General features: G+C 38.2%; 1 protein-coding gene across 2 annotated transcripts in view; it reads left to right on the forward strand.

The window, feature by feature from the left end:
• Window positions 1–8,296, forward strand: part of nfkb1 (nuclear factor of kappa light polypeptide gene enhancer in B-cells 1) — a 65,144-nt gene extending 56,848 nt beyond the window's left edge. For both annotated transcript variants that reach the window (XM_062425726.1, XM_062425727.1), the window contains 9 exons: window positions 102–216; window positions 2,152–2,356; window positions 2,919–3,088; window positions 3,936–4,038; window positions 4,723–4,850; window positions 5,089–5,158; window positions 5,471–5,634; window positions 6,414–6,564; window positions 7,632–8,296. In XM_062425726.1, the coding sequence (XP_062281710.1) occupies window positions 102–216; window positions 2,152–2,356; window positions 2,919–3,088; window positions 3,936–4,038; window positions 4,723–4,850; window positions 5,089–5,158; window positions 5,471–5,634; window positions 6,414–6,564; window positions 7,632–7,726 (1,201 nt within the window). In that variant the 3' untranslated portion in view covers window positions 7,727–8,296. The remainder of the gene's footprint in view (window positions 1–101; window positions 217–2,151; window positions 2,357–2,918; window positions 3,089–3,935; window positions 4,039–4,722; window positions 4,851–5,088; window positions 5,159–5,470; window positions 5,635–6,413; window positions 6,565–7,631) is intronic.
• Window positions 8,297–18,338: the final 10,042 nt, after the last annotated feature.

Consider the following 18,338-nt stretch of genomic DNA (forward strand, 5'->3'; position numbering starts at 1 on the left):
GACATTTTTACAGCTCAGATTTGTTTCCTTTTCAAATATTAAAGTCCCAGGATTTAAATTTATTAATGTCTTTTATAATTTTCTCATATTTTCTCCTTCAGTGGGCTTCATCTGGCCGTCCTCCACAACCAGCAGGAGGCGCTGAAGAGTCTGACTCAGGTTGTCTCTGCTCTGCCTGGAGAGGAGGTTCTCAACATGAGGAACCACCTGTACCAGGTAACACTGCTGCTTTAAAAGATTCATTTAATCTCTGACATCAAATAAAGTTCTGAGTTTGGAAGCAACGTTTTTTAGATGAGAAGCAACAAGAAACACTTCAGTCAAGTCAAAGTCAAATTCAGCTTTATTGTCAGTTTCTTCACATATTAAGGAATAAAAAGGAATCGAGACGTTTCTTACTATCACACGGTGGAACAGATAAAGTGCACAGGTACAACAGATAAGACGGATGTTTCCTAACACTAAAGAGTAAACATTGAAGTGCACAACAGATAAGACATTTTCTAATAATAATATAAAAATAAAAAAAATAGAATGGATAGGCAGTAAGATAAAATAAGATAAGAGTCTACTTTTTTTTTATATGTAGGAAGTAGCAGCATAAGTTTCTGTAACGTTAAGTTGTGGTAGTGCAAAAAGGCAGTAATGTGTATTTTTAACAGATATAGTGCAAAAAGAACAGTCAGTAAATAGCAGCAATCAGTCTGTGGGGGGGTGGGGGTGGGGGGGTCAGCTTTCTGACAGCCTGGAGGATATGGCTGGAGGGAGTGAGGGGAGAGAGTTTAGGTTTCTGACAGCCTGGTGTATGAAGCTGTTTCTTAATTAGGAAACAAGGAGTGAAGGAAAGAATGAACCAGTAAAGATTTAATGTTGCAGCACAAAGAAGTGATGGAAGAGATATGTTTCTGTGTCCATGTGGTTTAGTTTAAATTTAAAGGGTCAAAATAAACGTATGAATAACTTTCTTCTTTTGTCTACCCAGCATCAAATTAAAACGGTAACCTGATAATCAGACTGAAATAAAATAAAGCCTCTCTTAATCAGCGGTAACTTAAATATCTGAACCTCAGACACAGAAACCGTGTTAGTGTTGAAAGTACATGAAGCAAATTAAGGGAAAGAACCAGGAGCATTAAGACCATTAAAGAAGCAAGAACGTGACTTAACCTCTCATTTTAAACATTTATGGAGCAAAGGAAGGAGGAGACGAGATGAGGAGACGAGAGGAGGAAAAGAAGGTTCACAGTCAAAGGCGGGGCGGCTATGGGACAATTCCCAGTAGGCCGATGACATCATGAATACTCTGCCGAACGTCATGAGCTGCAAGATACTGAGAAAACTACACGACTTATATATCAGTTATTTATAATCCATGATGTATTTATAACGCTTTCTTGCTGTGCATCTCTCAGTCATGGTCTTGTGCTCCAATTCTTTCTCATCGCTTCCAATTTTGCAACTTAAATCAACTCCTAGTTCATTATTCTACAACTTCCATGGTTGGATATTTACATTTTTCTAACTGCAATATATTATTTTCTTTGTTTGTTCTTAAAATGTGGAATGGAGCAAAGCATGCTGGGAGAAAAGGGCTCGTCGTCCAATGAATGAACAGTTTGCAAAACCGGGTCAAGTCCAATATAAAACATATTTCGAGTCGAATATGTTTCTGGAAGTGAGCACTATATAACTGGGGCTTATAAATCTCCAGTAATACGCTGTATATTTGTGAATTTGTGTCGAATCTGCTGACGGAAGCGCAACACAGTTCAGTAAGGAAACCAGTTAAAATGGAAACCAGTTAAAATGGAAACCAGTTAAAATGGAAACCAGTTAAAATGGAAACCAGTTAAAATGGAAACCAGTTGGGACAAAACACCGGGGCCGGGGGAAAAAGCCCCGGTGGATTTCAAGGCCTCTCTCCGCCGCTGTTCACAGTAATAGGGTCATGTTAGGAGAGGTTGAGATAAGCAGAGTTTATATATTAATGCTGTTGTGTCTCCACAGAGAGCTGACACACATATAAACTGGTTTAAATCAGGACAGGTGACGGCTGTGTTTGGGTTATTTTGAACTTCAGGAGACTCAAATTAATTTGTGAATCAGTTTATAAAATGTGTCTCATCATCCTCCGTCCTCCATGTTTCCCAGACTCCTTTGCACCTGGCGGTGATCACCCAGCAGAGGGGGGCCGTGGAGGCGCTCCTCTTGGCCGGCGCTGACCCGACTCTGACAGATCGCCACGGCAACACGGCGCTCCACCTGGCAGCGCAGCAGGAAGGACGAGGAGGAATCATCAAGTCTTTACTACAACACAGAGAGCTGAGAGGACTGATGGACCAGACCAACACAGCAGGTACACACACATACACACACACATATACACACACATATACACACACATATATACACACACACACATATACACACACACACACACACACACACACACATACACATATATAAATATATATACACACACACACACAGCAGGTACACACACATATACACACACACATATACACACACACACACACACACACATATACATATACATACACACACACACATATACACACACACACACATATACACACACACACACAGACACACACACACATATATACACACACACACACACACACACACACACACTGAAACATACACACACACACACACACACACACACACTCAGACACACACACACACACACACACACACTGAAACATACACAAACACACACACACACACACACTGATACACACACACTGAAACACACTAACACCCACACATACAGCAAGTACACACACCAAAACACAGAAACACACTAACAGACACACACACACACACAGAAACACACACGCTCTGAAACCCAATGTTTAACCGTGTGTCTGTCCGTTTGTTGCCATGGTTACCAGGTCTGTGTGCGATCCACCTGGCGGTCCTGGCCAATCAGCTGACGTCTCTGAGGGAGCTGCTGGATGACGGGGCCAACGTGGAGGCTCAGGAGCGCAGCTGCGGGCGGACCGCCCTGCACCTCGCCACCGAGGCCGACAACGTGTCGCTGGCCGGCTGCCTGCTGCTGGAGGTACGAACCCACCGACCAATCACAGCACAGCGTTCATTAAGCACTGTGGTGATGTTTGTGTCCATGTGGTTTAGTTTAAATTTAAAGGGTTAAAATGATAAAATAAACGTATGAATAACTTCACACATTCTTTTTTTGTGGACCCAGCATCAAATTTCTGCTTTTAACCCATTTAGAGAGAATATATTAGAGGATTATGGCAAAAATGTCTAAGTGGTGTAACCATAAAAACTTTGTACCAAATAATTCAACTTGCTTAAAAACAGTAAATAGTCAATAAAACACCATATCAACTAGTTTGGCATGATCTTACATTATAACTTTATATTAAATAAAGGTAATGGAATACAATTGTTATAAATATTACATTTACTCTGGTTACCATGGAGATCAGGAACCTGACTGCTTTACTTCTTTCTTTATCTTTATTTTTGTCTTTCTTTCCTCCTCCAACTTATTGTTTTTTTCTTTCTTCTCTTCTTCCTTTCTTTATGTTCTCCCTTGTTTATCTTTCTTCTCTTTCTAGGTGATAAAATATGTAATATTTATCATTCTTTTGTGGTTACACCATTTGACATTTTCAGGAGCATTCAGTCTTACTTTTGGTAAAAAATGGTGCAAATGTCATTTCAAATGATATAAAACCAACAAAAATACTAAATGTACATTTTAACAAACCTGATGCTGCTTTTAAATCTAGTTTAACTGATTTATGAATTCATCATCTTACCAACACTTATTAGTTACTGACCCTTAAACGTATTTTTGGCTGTTATGTTCAGGTTATTCTCAGTTGAATAATGTAATGTGTGTGTGATGTTTCATGTGTGGTGTTTTCCGTCGTCAGGGTAACGCCAGGGTGGACTGCTGCACCTTTAACGGCTCCACTCCGCTCCACATCGCTGCAGGACGAGGCTCCATCAAGCTCACGGCTCTGCTGATGGCTGCAGGTAAACACAGTGATGATTAGCTTAGCTTAGCATAAAGACTGGAAGTAAAGGGAAACTGTTAGCATGGCTCTGCTGATGGCTGCGGGTAAACACAGTGATGATTAGCTTAGCTTAGCATAAAGACTGGAAGTAAAGGGAAACTGTTAGCATGGCTCTGCTGATGGCTGCAGGTAAACACAGTGATGATTAGCTTAGCTTAGCATAAAGACTGGAAGTAAAGGGAAACTGTTAGCATGGCTCTGCTGATGGCTGCGGGTAAACACAGTGATGATTAGCTTAGCTTAGCATAAAGACTGGAAGTAAAGGGAAACTGTTAGCATGGCTCTGCTGGTCCATAGTTCACAAAACAATTTAAATACTTAAACTTTTTCCGGGCCTTGTTCAGGAAGTGTTTAAACCTTCACCTTTGATCTATTATACTTATATTTAATTTTAAATGGATAAAAAAAAAAGTAAACTCATAAATCTACACAAAGTAACTTAAAGTCAAAGTGAAAACAGGTTTTTAGAAACATTTTGCAAATTTATTAAAAATCAAATATATTTAATTCAGATCAGTACATTTGTATTTAGTAGTTTAAAATTGTTAATACAGTTATATTATATAATATAAAATCACATGATTCTGTGGTTCAGCTCTGTGACACTTTCACTTCTTCTTCTGCTCCTGTTCCTGTTCTCTAGGAGCCGACGCTAAGAAGGAAAACTATGAGCCGCTGTTCTTCAGTGAGGAGGAGTGCTGCGATGAAGAGGATGAAGATGAAGGTTACATCCCAGGAACAACTCCACTGAACATGGCCTCCACCTCAGAGGTACGACACAATACCTGCTGTAATGTAACATTATTATTAATAATTAGTCTAATAACCTTAAAATATTAAAATATGTAAAATATGACTAAAGATGACACAGAGTCAGTCTGATAGCTTCAGGGAACGTTGGAAACGGCAGGTTCACTTAACAGTAAACATGCATGTGGCCCAGCTGTAAATAACTTTAATAAATCTTTAATAGACGTATTAATTAATCTTTATGGTTTTGTGTTTCCAGGTGTTGGACCTTCTGAACGGTAAAGAGTACGAACCAAAAACTCCCCACAGAGCCTTCGTCCCCCCTCAAGGTGAGCTCAGTCTGATAATGACCGTTATATCAGCCAGCCGATATTATCCACCGATATCGGCCTATCACAGATATATCGATAATATGTATGTAATTGTAATGTAAATGTCATTTTTAAACGTTTTAATGTTATACTGTATAGACAGTATTTATGTTTATTTAATAAATACTTTTTATTAATTAAACTTTAATATATGCATATGTTGTTTTTCTTTTTATTCATAGTTCATTCTAATCATTAAATTCCCAGAGAAGTTTACTGTTTTATACAATGAAGTTTATCATTAAACTGTAAACTATCCCACCTGTGCAGGTGACCTGGCCAGCCTGACCGTGGAGGTGAAGCAGGAAGTGTGTCGTACTCTGGAGAGTGAAGGATGCTGGGAGAGTCTGGCTCACAGTCTGGGTCTGGGGATCCTGAACACGGCCTTCAGACTGAGCCCCTCCCCTGCCAAGACACTGCTGGACAGCTACGAGGTACAAATCCCCCTCCCCCACCCCCCAAAAAAAAAAACCATGTCACATGACTGACAGTTGCTGATGATGTCAGCGTTTTAACCAGGGCGGTTGGATCAGGTGTTACTTGGGTGTTGCCAGGTGGTTACTGTGGAGTTGTGGGTGGTTACTATGGGAATTTGGGTGGTTACTATGGAGTTGTGGGTGGTTACTATGGATATCTGGGTGGTTACTAGAGTGCTGGGTGGTTGCTATGGAGTTCTGGGTGGTTACTAGAGTTCTGGGTGGTTGCTATGGAGTTCTGGGTGGTTACTATGGAGGTCTGGGTGGTTGCTATGGAGTTCTGGGTGGTTACTAGGGAATTCCGGGTGGTTACTACAGTTCTGGGTGGTTGCTATGGAATTCTGAGTGGTTACTATGGAGGTCTGGGTGGTTACTATGGAGGTCTGGGTGGTTGCTATGGAGTTCTGGGTGGTTACTATGGAATTCCGGGTGGTTACTAGAGTTCTGGGTGGTTACTATGGAGGTCTGGGTGGTTGCTATGGAAGTCTGGGTGGTTGCTATGGAATTCCAGGTGGTTACTATGGAATTCCAGGTGGTTGCTGTGGAGTTCTGGGTGGTTACTATGGAGTTCTGGGTGGTTGCTGTGGAGTTCTGGGTGGTTACTATGGAGGTCTGGGTGGTTGCTATGGAGTTCCAGTTGGTTGCTGTGGAGTTCTGGGTGATAGAGAGAAAGACCGGGCAGGGTGCAACAGCGCCCCCTACTGACCTCTGACCTCTTACTGTTTGTCCTCCTGCAGGTTTCCGGCGGGACGGTCAGAGATCTGCTGGCTGGTCTGAGGTCAGTCGGAGAGTGCAGAGCACTGAGCGTCCTGGAGGAGGCACTGTGTCGCCATGACAACAACAAGGAGGAGGAGGAGGAAGAGGAGGAAGAGGAGGAGGAGACGACCGGTGAGCAAACACTTCATCATGATTACTGTGGAAATGTAATAGATTACTAGTTACTCTGTTTATTCATCAAAGTAATGTAACTTATTACATTTAAGCCCACGTCATGATTTATTTACTAAATATAAACAAATTATTGATTTTAAAGAATTAAAAACAGTAATATATGTATTTCAGTAACATGTTAAATATAAAACATGAGGTAAATCTTAAAGGTGTGACTTCAGATGTAACCTCCTTTTAATCGTTAATTTATCAATAAATCAACATTAAAAACTTTAATAATTGATTATTTATTTATTTATTAATGAATTGAGGAATAAAGAAAACATTCTCTGGTGTCAGTTTCTCTAATGTGAAGATTTGATGCTTTTTTATTGATCCCTGAGTGGAAATTTACATGTCTGAGTAAAAAAACACACTAAAATAAGAGATGAGGTAAATGTATCTGAGGGGTTTTTAAAGTGAGTCTCTGGGTTTCCCCTCTGACTCCTCGTCTGTGTTTATTTGCTTAATTTCGTGCTCAGTTGATCCTACAGACAACATACTGTAACACTGCTGATTGATCAACTTCAGTAGCAACAAACATTTAAACAAACAAGTCTGTGTGAAGGTTTTTATTAGTTTATGAATCTGAGAAAAACTGTAAAAATCCCAAAATCTTTTTAACCCAATCACATTTATTATTATTATTCTGTGAGATCTGCTCATATGTTTTTAACTTCTTTTCCTCTGAAACAGTTTGGAGCTCCTGCAGAGGTTCTCCTCCCACTCTGAAAACCTCTGATCTTTATTAATTATAAATATTATTCACGTTATAATACCAGGCTGGAAGAAAACAGCAGAAAACACAATAAAAAAAACTGCAGATAAAACAGCAGAAAATCTTACACTGACTTCAGATGTAACTTCCTTTATAATCATCAATATTTTCATCAGTAACTGGAACAGATTACATTTATATTTAGTTACTAATGAACAACGTTAACATGTAAATAGTTTCTCTCCATCACTGCTGTCCTGTCACATGACCTGTCACCATGACAACGGCGTTGTCTCTCTCTCTGCAGGTGAAGCTCTGTGCGCTCAGGTTCAGGATCTGAAGGTGGACGTTCGGATCGACAGCGGTGTGTGTGACAGCGGAGTCGAGCTTTCCACAGCGTAGACATCCGATTGGTCCGTGGCCGGGAGGGGAATCAGGAAGAGCACAATCCATCAATCAATCATCAATGATCCATCAATCAATCAATCAATAATCCATCCATCCATCAATCAATAATCCATCAATCAATCAATCAATAATCCATCCATCAATCATCCATCCATCCATGAACAGTCCGTCTTTCTCCTCACAAACATTTTAAATCATATTTTAATGTAAAATGAAACAAACTCAGAGTTTTGTTTTTGTTTTTCTAGAAAAAGAAAAACAAGAAATGTTTCCCGCCACACTACACTCCAACATACGGCCAGTAAAATAACAACGAATGTAAGAAAAACAGGCAGAAAGCAGGAGGTCAAACATGAGGCCTGCGGGCCAGAACCGGGCCGCCAAGGGAAACAATCCGGCCCACTTTCCCTCCTTCCTTCCATCTTTCCTTCTTCCTTTTCTTCCTTCTGTCCATCGTCCCTTCTTTCCTTCCTTCCTTTCCCCCATCTTTCCTTCCTTTCCTCTTTTCTCCCCTCCTTCCTTCATTCTGTCCATCCTTCCTTTCTTCCCTCCTTTTTTTCTTCCCTCCCTACTTCCTTCCTTCCTTTCCTCTTTTCTTCCATCTGTCCATCCTCCCTTTCTTCCCTCCTTCCTTCCTTTCTTCCCTCCCTCCTTCCTTCCTTCCTTTCTTCCCTCCCTCCTTTCTTTCTTCCCTCCCTCGTTCCTTCCTTCCTTCCCTCCCTTGTTCCTTCCTTCCTTCCTTTCTTCCCTCCCTCGTTCCTTCCTTCCTTCCCTCCCTTGTTCCTTCCTTCTTTCCTTCCTTCCCTTCTCCCATCTTTCCTCCGTTCCTTCCTCCCTTCCAATTTTTCTTCCTGTCTTCTCTTCCTTCCTTCCTTCCTTCCTTCCTTCCTTCCCTCCTTCCTTCCTTCTATCTTTTTAATAACCCTCACAGCTCAGATGGTGTGTTTATGTCTCTTGTTTAATCTCCTGCTTTAAAGGAATAATTCCCCTAAAACAAACTTTCACCCTGCTACAAACATGATTGATTGATGATCCAGTGAATTTATTTTTTACTGTTTTATTATTTGGATTTTTATTTTATTCTTTTTTTAGGATTTCCGTCCTGATGACCCGCTCAGCTTCCTCTTTTCTTTTCTTTTCTTTTTTACAAACATTGGGACAGTTTCTCTGTAGCTGATGTCTGACGTCTGCAGGGGTGAAAGGTGCTATTATTAATACTGAATGATTGTAACATACAAAACAAAACAAAAAGAGCCTTAAAGGGAAAGTTCACATTGTTTTAAGTCTTTTATATAAAAATACTCACGTGTTCATACTGAGATATAAAGAGACGTTTAATCATTCCTCTGATTCATACTGACCCAGAAGTGATTCCTTTATAATAACGACAATTACAGGTGAATTTTAACACCTACAGTCAGAAAAAGGACAGTTTAACATCACATATCTCACTCAAACACAGGCTGTCTGCACTTCATTTAAAGACTTTTAAGACCTTTTTAAAAAACCTCTTTAAAGAAAAAATAAAACCAAAAATACACAGCTAGGAGTTTTATTGAAATTGAAAAAGAGGCAAAAAATATGCAAGAAAAATGTATTAAATCTGCTCTGTAAACAGTGGAGGAGGAAGTATTTAGATCCTTTAAGTATCTTTATAAAATCAACTTTCCTCCATACAGCTACTAACTCAGCTGTGCAGATTTATTTCATTAATTATCTCTAAAAAATATATATTAGTGCTGTCAATCGATTAAAATATTTAATCACGATTAATCGCACGATTGTCATGAGTTAACTCGAGATTAATCGCAATTTAATCGCACATTTATTTTTATGTAAATGTACTTTAAAGGGATATTTTTCTAGTTTTAAATCCTCTTATTAACATGGGAGTTGATACATTAGCTGCTTTATGCAAATGTATGTTTATTATTATTATTGAAACAATCCAGAACAATGAAATACTGTTATTGAAATAGTCGTATTAATGCGTTCACGTTGACAGCGCTAATATATATATATGTGTTAAAAAGTTTTAATTGTTAAAATATTAATTTAAATGTAAAATCAGGAGCAAAAAAACAGCAAATCTTCTTGTTTTAGAAGCTGGAAACTATGAAATTAATGAAGCTGCAGATTAATTTACTAACAAATGAATTAATTATAGCAGCTCCACTCAGAAATGAAAGATATAATATATAAAATATATTCCTCAGTTTACTGTTCAGATCGCTGCAGTCAGTATTTACAGGATGAACGATGATCAACTCTTTATATTTACAGACTTAGAAAAATGTGAACTGTTCCTTTAAGTGCATGTTTAAAAAAAAAAAAGGCTACTTACTTTTTTCTGTCCAGTGGTTTTTATTTTATTTTATTTTATTTTATTTTCCTCGTCTGTCCGTCACACCACTGAAAACTGAAAACGTCAAAATGTTTTTAATGAATGTTAAAATCTGACATTTTTTAGTGAATTCTAACAAGAATAATAATAATGTTGTAAAAGAAGATTTATAGCACAAAGACTGGAAGACGCAGGGAGGAAAGTGCTGGCGTACAGCTCCATCACAACACAGGAATAATAATAATAATACAAGCAGTAAAAACAAAACAAAAAGCAAGGCATTGTGGGAAAGGAAGTCCAGAGGTGTGTGGAGCTGTAGTCTCTCTCTCTCTTTCCATCCATCCATCCCTCCATCCCTCCATCCCTCCCTCTCTCCCTCCTCAGTGTGAAACCAAAGCTGTCTGTAACAGAGATGATATTTATATCTCCGCCCTGCACTGTACAGTTCAACTTGTGCTCATTAATTGGTTGTATTGTTATTTTTTAAATAAAAAAATTGTCTTTTTTTTAAATGTTTCGAGTGTGATGAAGTTTTTATGTTCAGTGTTGATTTATTTATTTATTATAATAGATTATTTCTAACAACTTTTAATTGAAATAAAAACATTTATATCAGTGGTGATTTCTGTTCATGAAAATGATTTAAATATTATGGTTATTCAAATATTCAGAAAAACAGGAAAAAATATTCAGCAAAACAGGAAAAAAACAGGAAAACATTTAGAAAAACAGGAAACAAAAATTTAGAAAAACAGGAAAAAATCAGAAAAACTGGAAACAAAAATTTAGAAAAACAGGGAAAAAAAAAATTTTAAACAGTAAAATTATCTCGTTAATTCAGAAAAACAGCTTTATTTTCTACCAGTGAATGTAATACACTTCCATAGAAATGAAATCAGTATTAATTAAAGTGCTCGCTCGTCTAAAAACAAACCCAAAAAAAAAAAAAACATGAAAGAATTATTTAGAAAAACTGGAAAAAATATTCAGAAAAACTGGAAAAAATTATTTAGAAAAATATGAAAAAATATTCAGAAAAACTGGAAAAAATATTCAGAAAAACTGGAAAAAATTATTTAGAAAAATATAAAAAAATATTCAGAAAAACTGGAAAAAATCTGAAAAAATTTAGAAAAACTGGAAAAAATATTCAGAAAAACTGGAAAAAATATTCAGAAAAACTGGAAAAAATTATTTAGAAAAATATAAAAAAAATATTCAGAAAAACTGGAAAAAATCTGAAAAAATTTAGAAAAACTGGAAAAAATATTCAGAAAAACTAGAAAAAATTATTTAGAAAAATATAAAAAAATATTCAGAAAAACTGGAAAAAATCTGAAAAAATTTAGAAAAACTGGAAAAAATTATTCAGTAAAATGATCTAATTAATTCGGAAAAACAGCTTTATTTTCTACCAGTGAATGTAACACACTTCCATAGTAATGAAATCAGTATTAATTAAAGTTCTCGCTCGTCTAAAAACAAACCCAAAAAAAAAAAAAAACATGAAAAAATTATTTAGAAAAACTGGAAAAAATATTCAGAAAAACTGGAAAAAATATTCAGAAAAACTGGAAAAAATATTCAGAAAAACTGGAAAAAATATTCAGAAAAACTGGAAAAAATATTCAGAAAAACTGAAAAAAATTATTTAGAAAAATATGAAAAAATATTCTGAAAAACAGGAAAAAAATATTCAGAAAAACTGGAAAAAATATTCAGAAAAACAGGAAAAAATCTGAAAAAAATTTAGAAAAACTGGAAAAAATTATTCAGAAAAACAGGGAAAAAAATAATTTTTAAACAGTAAAATTATCTCGTTAATTCGGAAAAACAGCTTTATTTTCTACCAGTGAATGTAACACACTTCCATAGTAATGAAATCAGTATTAATTAAAGTGCTCGCTCGTCTAAAAACAAACCCAAAAAAAAAAAAAAAAACATGAAAAAATTATTTAGAAAAACTGGAAAAAATATTCAGAAAAACTGGAAAAAATATTCAGAAAAACTGGAAAAAATTATTTTGAAAAATATGAAAAAATTATTCAGAAAAACAGGAAAAAAAATAATTTTTAACAGTAAAATGATCTCGTTAATTCGGAAAAACAGCTTTATTTTCTACCAGTGAATGTAATACACTTCCATAGTAATGAAATCAGTATTAATTAAGTGCTCGCTCGTCTAAAAACAAACCAAAAAAAAAAAAAAAAACATGAAAAAATTATTTAGAAAAATATGAAAAAATATTCAGAAAAACTGGAAAAATCTGAAAAAACTGGAAAAATATTCAGAAACAGGAAAAAAAATTATTCAGAAAAACATGAACAAATTATTTAGAAAAATATGAAAAATTATTCAGAAAAACATGAAAAGATATTCAGAAAAAACAGGGGAAACATTTTTTTAAACAGTAAAATTATCTCGTTAATTCAGAAAAATAATTCAAAGTTTCAGGAAAGAATTATCTGTAATTTGGTGATATTTATAGTTTTCCTTTTGGTTGGTGCATGGATTATCACTTGAAGCGAATTATGATGTTTATTAATAAGCACTCGTTAAAAAGGGGCACCACCCCTCGAGAGGAGACAGATTAATAAATCAATAATGTTTAATAGATCAGTCTCGTAATATCTGAATGATTCAACGGTTTAATTGATCTCTGCACCACTTCAAAGAATAAACACAACAATTATTTATTAACTAACAAGACTATTAATAAATGTTAAAATGAACTTGCAATAGAATATGTAGTAAACAGATTATTACTCAATACAGCAGAATAAATGAAAGATGATGGCTGATGATTCATTTAATGAAGGATCTGTAATTTATCTGGAAGCTAAGAAACTGATATGTTTACTGGTTTACTGAGTTGTACTTGTACTGGTTGTGACACGACTACAAAATCAGCTGGAAACTTCACATAAGTCATATAATAACAAAGCTGGAAGCAGCATTGCAGCTCTGAGGAAAACAAGACAAACACTGGATCATACATCATTGTACACTCTCACTTACAACCATAATGAAAACTACACAAAAAGAGCAATTAGGAGAGTAAATGTTACAGGATACTGTGAACACACAAACACGATCTAGTAAAATTTAAAACTGCACAAATTATGTTTTAAAGCAGGAAATAATTCACTTCCGGGTAATATACAAAAAACTGTTCTGTGACAGAGAGGGGGGGGGGGCTGTAATTTTGGAGGAGATTTTAATTTGAAAAAAACACTGCCACGCCCACCACGTATAACACAGGCAAAACACTTCATCTCCAAGATCTTTAGATGATACTGACCGACTTCACGGTGAGGTCAAATCTGTAGGATGGGTTTGTTAAAGCTGCAGTCTGTTATGAGCCGACAGTAGAATAAAACTGCAACTGCAAAACTGCATTCTATCAAAAGGCCACCAGGGGGCGACCGTTTTGGTGTCAAAAGGACTTCCGTCTCTATACAAGTCAATGGAGAATTCACCAACTTCTCACTTGATTTCTAACCTCAGTAAACGTGTTCAAAATGTGTTTATGGTCTCAATCGCTATTTTAAAGCCTTCTTCAATGCAGTATGATGTTCATTTGGGACATTTTGGCCTCCCTGATTTTATATGTGACGATAAAGCAGGGTATGCATTAGGGCGTGGCTACGTGGTGATTGACAGGTTGATTGGTTCACAGGTTCAGGAGGGCGCCTCATGCTCCTCCTGATGCCCATATAAGTAGAATCCCTGTTTTCATTTTTCCCAGCATGCACCTGATATTTTCATGATGGCGCTGCTCAGATCAGATACTATTGGCCTCCGAGCAGCAGTCCACAAACCAATGGGTGACGTCACGGATGTTACGTCCATTTCTTATATACAGTCTATATTGTCACCACTCTTCGGTGTGTCCGCAGCGTTACTGTGGGGACGAGCCTTCACGTGCGCGCAGCGTGCATGGCAGCTTCCTCTGTGGGAGGGGCTTAGAAGGCAGGACTGCAGCATCAGAGAGGAAGAAAGAGGGACCTGGAGGCTGTACTCATTCACATTTTCTACAACTACAGACTGCAGCTTTAAAGTATGAGTGCTGGAAATGGCAAAAATGGCGGCAAAATCGCAACTTTGAATAGAAAGGGCCGACTTCCTGTTGGATGGACAGTGAGGTCCTCTGGACATGATTCATTTACATACCGAATTTCAATGTCAATCTGGATGGAAGAAATTGACATTTTAAAGAATCCTAGGCCATAAAATAAAAATAATTTGATTAAATATAAAATTTCCACCAGGTGTGACGCATGTGCACATTTTCATGAGTTTTGTGCATGTTTAGTATATATATAATATGTTTGTTTTGGAAGAAAAAAACAACGCAGAGTTTTTCCTACAGATAAAATAGAGCCTTCGCACTGTGAAGAGTGAAGCTTCAACAGAATCGCACATGCTCAGTGGCGTCCGCCTCACACAACTACTCTCACTTGCATCATTTAAAGATCACACCAAATATTTTAAACATCACACTTTTAAAGAATGAAGGATAAAACAGTAGAAACAGACAAACTTCTACACAGCATTACAGCTCATCTTTTTTTGAAATGTTCCTCTTCTTCTTCTTCTTCTTCTTCTCCTCGTGGAAGACTTTTCCATCAGGCTGCTTCTTCCAGCTCAGTTTGACGTCTTCATTCACCCCTTTCTCCTTCAGCCTCTGTTTGAGCTGAGATACACAAACATTAACTGTGTTGAACATCACTCACAGACTGAGACCCTAATGTAGAAATACCACATTACAAGTTAAAGTCCTGCATTTCAGATCCTGCCTGATTAACCTTTGTGTCGTCTTCCCGGGTCAAATTGACCCCGTCTGTTTTGACTGTTCCTTCTTTCCTCCCTTCCTCCCTTCCTTCCTTCTTTCCTCCCTTCCTTCCTTCTTTCCTCTTTCCTTCCTTCCTTCCTCCCTTCTTTCCTCTGTCCTTCTTTCCTTCCTTCCTCCCTACCTCTTTTCCTTTCTCCCTCCCTCCTTCCTTCTTTCCTTTCTTCCTTCCCTCCTTTCTCCCTCCCTCCTTTCCTTCCTTCTTCCTCCCTTCTTCCTCCTTTCGTTACTTCCTTCCTTCCTTCCTCCCTTCCTTCTTCCTCCCTTCCTTCCTTCCGCCATCCTTTCCTTCCTTGTTCCTCCCTTCCTTCCTTCCGCCATCCTTTCCTTCCTTCTCCCTCCCTCCTTCCTTCTTTCCTTCCTTCCTTCCTTCCTCCTTTCCTTCCTTCCTTCCTTTTACCTCCATCCCTTCCTTCTTTGACTCGAGGGCAACAGGAGGGTTAAAAGAACAAAACTACAATTTACTTCAAGTATGAAGAATAAAAGTTCCAGTTTAGAAGAAAATCTGCCGTTGTGACATGAGACAGATAAAAAACACTTTCATTCATTTTATTAACTTTTCTCCAAAACAACTCAAAGATCTGGGCAACACTTTACTGGAAGGTATCGTCATAAGACTGACTGTTGTCATTAAGTGTCATTCGCTTTTAATAATGACAAGTTGACTTTAATCAAAGTGACCAGAAAATGGGTTAACCACTAACCCTAACCAGTGGCGGCTGGCCAATAGAGGCGATAGGGTGCTGCCCTCCCTAGTGTTTCAGATTTTTATTTTAAAAATTAAAAAATTAACAATAATCACTTATTTTAAGTAAATTGTGTTTAAATTTCACAACATATCATATATAAAATATAAATCATAATTTTCGGAGTAAAAAGCTCCCTGCTGATTGGCTGGGTCAGTGCAGCATCAGCCAATCACTGACAAGAGATTCACACATAGCAACAGGAATTTATCCAATCAGCGTCGTCGATTCTGATCCAGGTGTGTCTGACCATTGCTGTTGTCACTAGTGAGGTCAGACACACCTGGATTAATCAGTTTGTCCAATAATGTAAGACAGGAAGTAGAGGAGCTGTGTTGAGTTCAGGAAGTAGAGGAGCTGTGTTGAGTTCAGGAAGTAGAGGAGCTGTGCATAAAGTTCATAAAGCACAGCCTAGAATATGTTTCACCAGCCGCCCCTGACCCTGATCCTTCATTACACTCATAATGGAGTCATGACAGTCAGGTTTGGGTTTCCTGTCCGTATCCTGTCAAACATCTACGACCAAGTGCTAGAATTGGTCTGATCTAATTATAATAATCATTATGTCAACCTGCCATAAACACAGAAATAGGTGCATATTTTATTAATGTCAAGATTAAGGGATAATGTCCCTTCCTCCTTTCCTTCTTCCCTACTTTCCTTCCTTCTTCCTTCCTTCCTTCTTCCCTCCGTCCTTCTCTCTTTCCTCCCTTCCTTCTTTCCTTCCTCCATCCCCCTTTCTTCCTTCCTTTTGTCCTTCTTTCCTTCCTTCCCTCCTTCCTTTCCTTCCTCCCTCCCTCCTTCTCTCTTTCTTTCCCCCCCCCTATCTTCCTCCCTTCCTTCTTTCCTCTGTCCTTCTTTCCTCCCTTACTCTTTTCCTTTCTCCCTCCCTCCCTCCCTCCTACCTTCCTTGTTTCCTTCTTCCCTCCTTCCTTCCTCCCTTCCTCCTTTCCTTCTTCCCTACTTTCCTTCCTTCTTCCTTCCTTCCTTCTTCCCTCCGTCCTTCCTTCCTTCCTTTTCTTCCTCCCTTCCTTCCTTCCTCCCTTCCTTCCTCCCTCCTTTCCTTCTTCCCTCTTTTCCTTCCTTCCTCCCTTCCTCCTTTCCTTCCTTCTTCCTCCCTTCCATCCTTCCTTCCATCATCCCTTCCATCCTTCCCTTCTTCCTCCCTTCCTTCCTTGACTGGAGGACAACAGGAGGGTTAATAATCAGACTTTTCCTCGTGCCTTAGGATCACCTTCACCTCATCCTCAGCCGCCCAGCAGCTCTGAGCTCCATTCCCCCTGCCATCAGCCTCCACTCATTATCCTGCTGTGTGTCCTGCTCTTGGGTCTGACTCTAGTTCATAACAACATTGACATTGTAGTCCTGTTAGTTACCTGCTTCAAGACTTCCTCCATCACCTCAGGGTTGTTCGGATCCAGAGCGGAGTTCATCTTCACACTCACACGCATCTTGTGCTTTGGATCAATCTCTTAAAGAAACAAACAGGCTTCATCAGTTTTCACTCTTTCTTCTGAGTGTTGTTTTAGTGACACATTTTTCCAACATGTAAACTACACAAAACCTCCTGACAGTACATATGAGTCACATGTGACTGTTAAATAAAACCCATCAAAATTAGGATATACAAAAACAGAACAAAGAAAAAATCATATAGATATATATATATATATAAAATACAAATGCTGTCAAAGTGAGTCCAGATTTTGCAAAAAGGGAACCCAATATTCTTTCTATTAGTTATTTAAATGATTAAATCAGTTTCTCCGTGTGAATAACTAAAACAAGTCCATGCAGCCAGTTTCAGAAGCACGGAGGAATGTCTTCCTGTCTTTGAGAATACTTTTCTTTGTTGTTTGAATGTGTGACGGGAGAGTTAAAGAGTCCTCTGAGCATCTAAAGACAGCAACGTCCCTCAGAGGACAGTCTCTAACTAAATGCATTAACCCTCCTGTTGTCCTCCTGGGTCAAATTGACCCTGTCTCTTTTGACTGTTCCTTCTTTCCTTCCTTCCTTCTTTCCTTCCTTCCTCCCTCTTTCTTTAATTTTTCCTTCGTTCTTCCCCTTCTTCCCTCTTTCTTTGCTCCTTCCTCCTTCCATACTTCTTTCCTCACTTCCTCACTTCCTTCCTTCCTTCCTTCCTTCCTTCCTTCCTTCCTTCCTTCCTTCCTTCCTTCCTTTCCTTCCTCCCTTCCTTCTCTCCTTACTTCCTTCCTCTTTTCCTCCCTCCCTCCCTCCTTACTCCTTTCCTTTCCTTCCTTCCTTCCTTCCTTCCTGCCTTCCTTCCATCCTTCCTTCCTCCTGTCCTTCCTTCCTCATTTCCTTCCTCCCTTCCTTCTCTCCTTACGTCCTTCCTCTTTTCCTCCCTCCCTCCCTCCCTCCCTCCTTACTCCTTTCCTTCCTCATTCCTTCCTTCCTTCTTTACTCCCTCCCTTCCTTCCTTCCTTCCTTCCTTCCTTCCTCCTGTCCTTCCTTGACCTGAGGACAACAGGAGGGTTAATGTACCATCACTTGATTCACATTTATGACAGACTGGTCAAATGTATATAACATGACCTTAGAGTAATGAAAATGGTGAATCACTTTCATCTGAATGAACCCGTGTCTGCTGTTTATTGAACAACTATGAATATGAGAACATGCAGTTTGGTTCTTCAGTGGTTG

This window comes from Scomber scombrus, chromosome 9 (assembly GCF_963691925.1).
Source record: "Scomber scombrus chromosome 9, fScoSco1.1, whole genome shotgun sequence".
NCBI classification, from domain to species: Eukaryota; Metazoa; Chordata; class Actinopteri; order Scombriformes; family Scombridae; genus Scomber; species Scomber scombrus.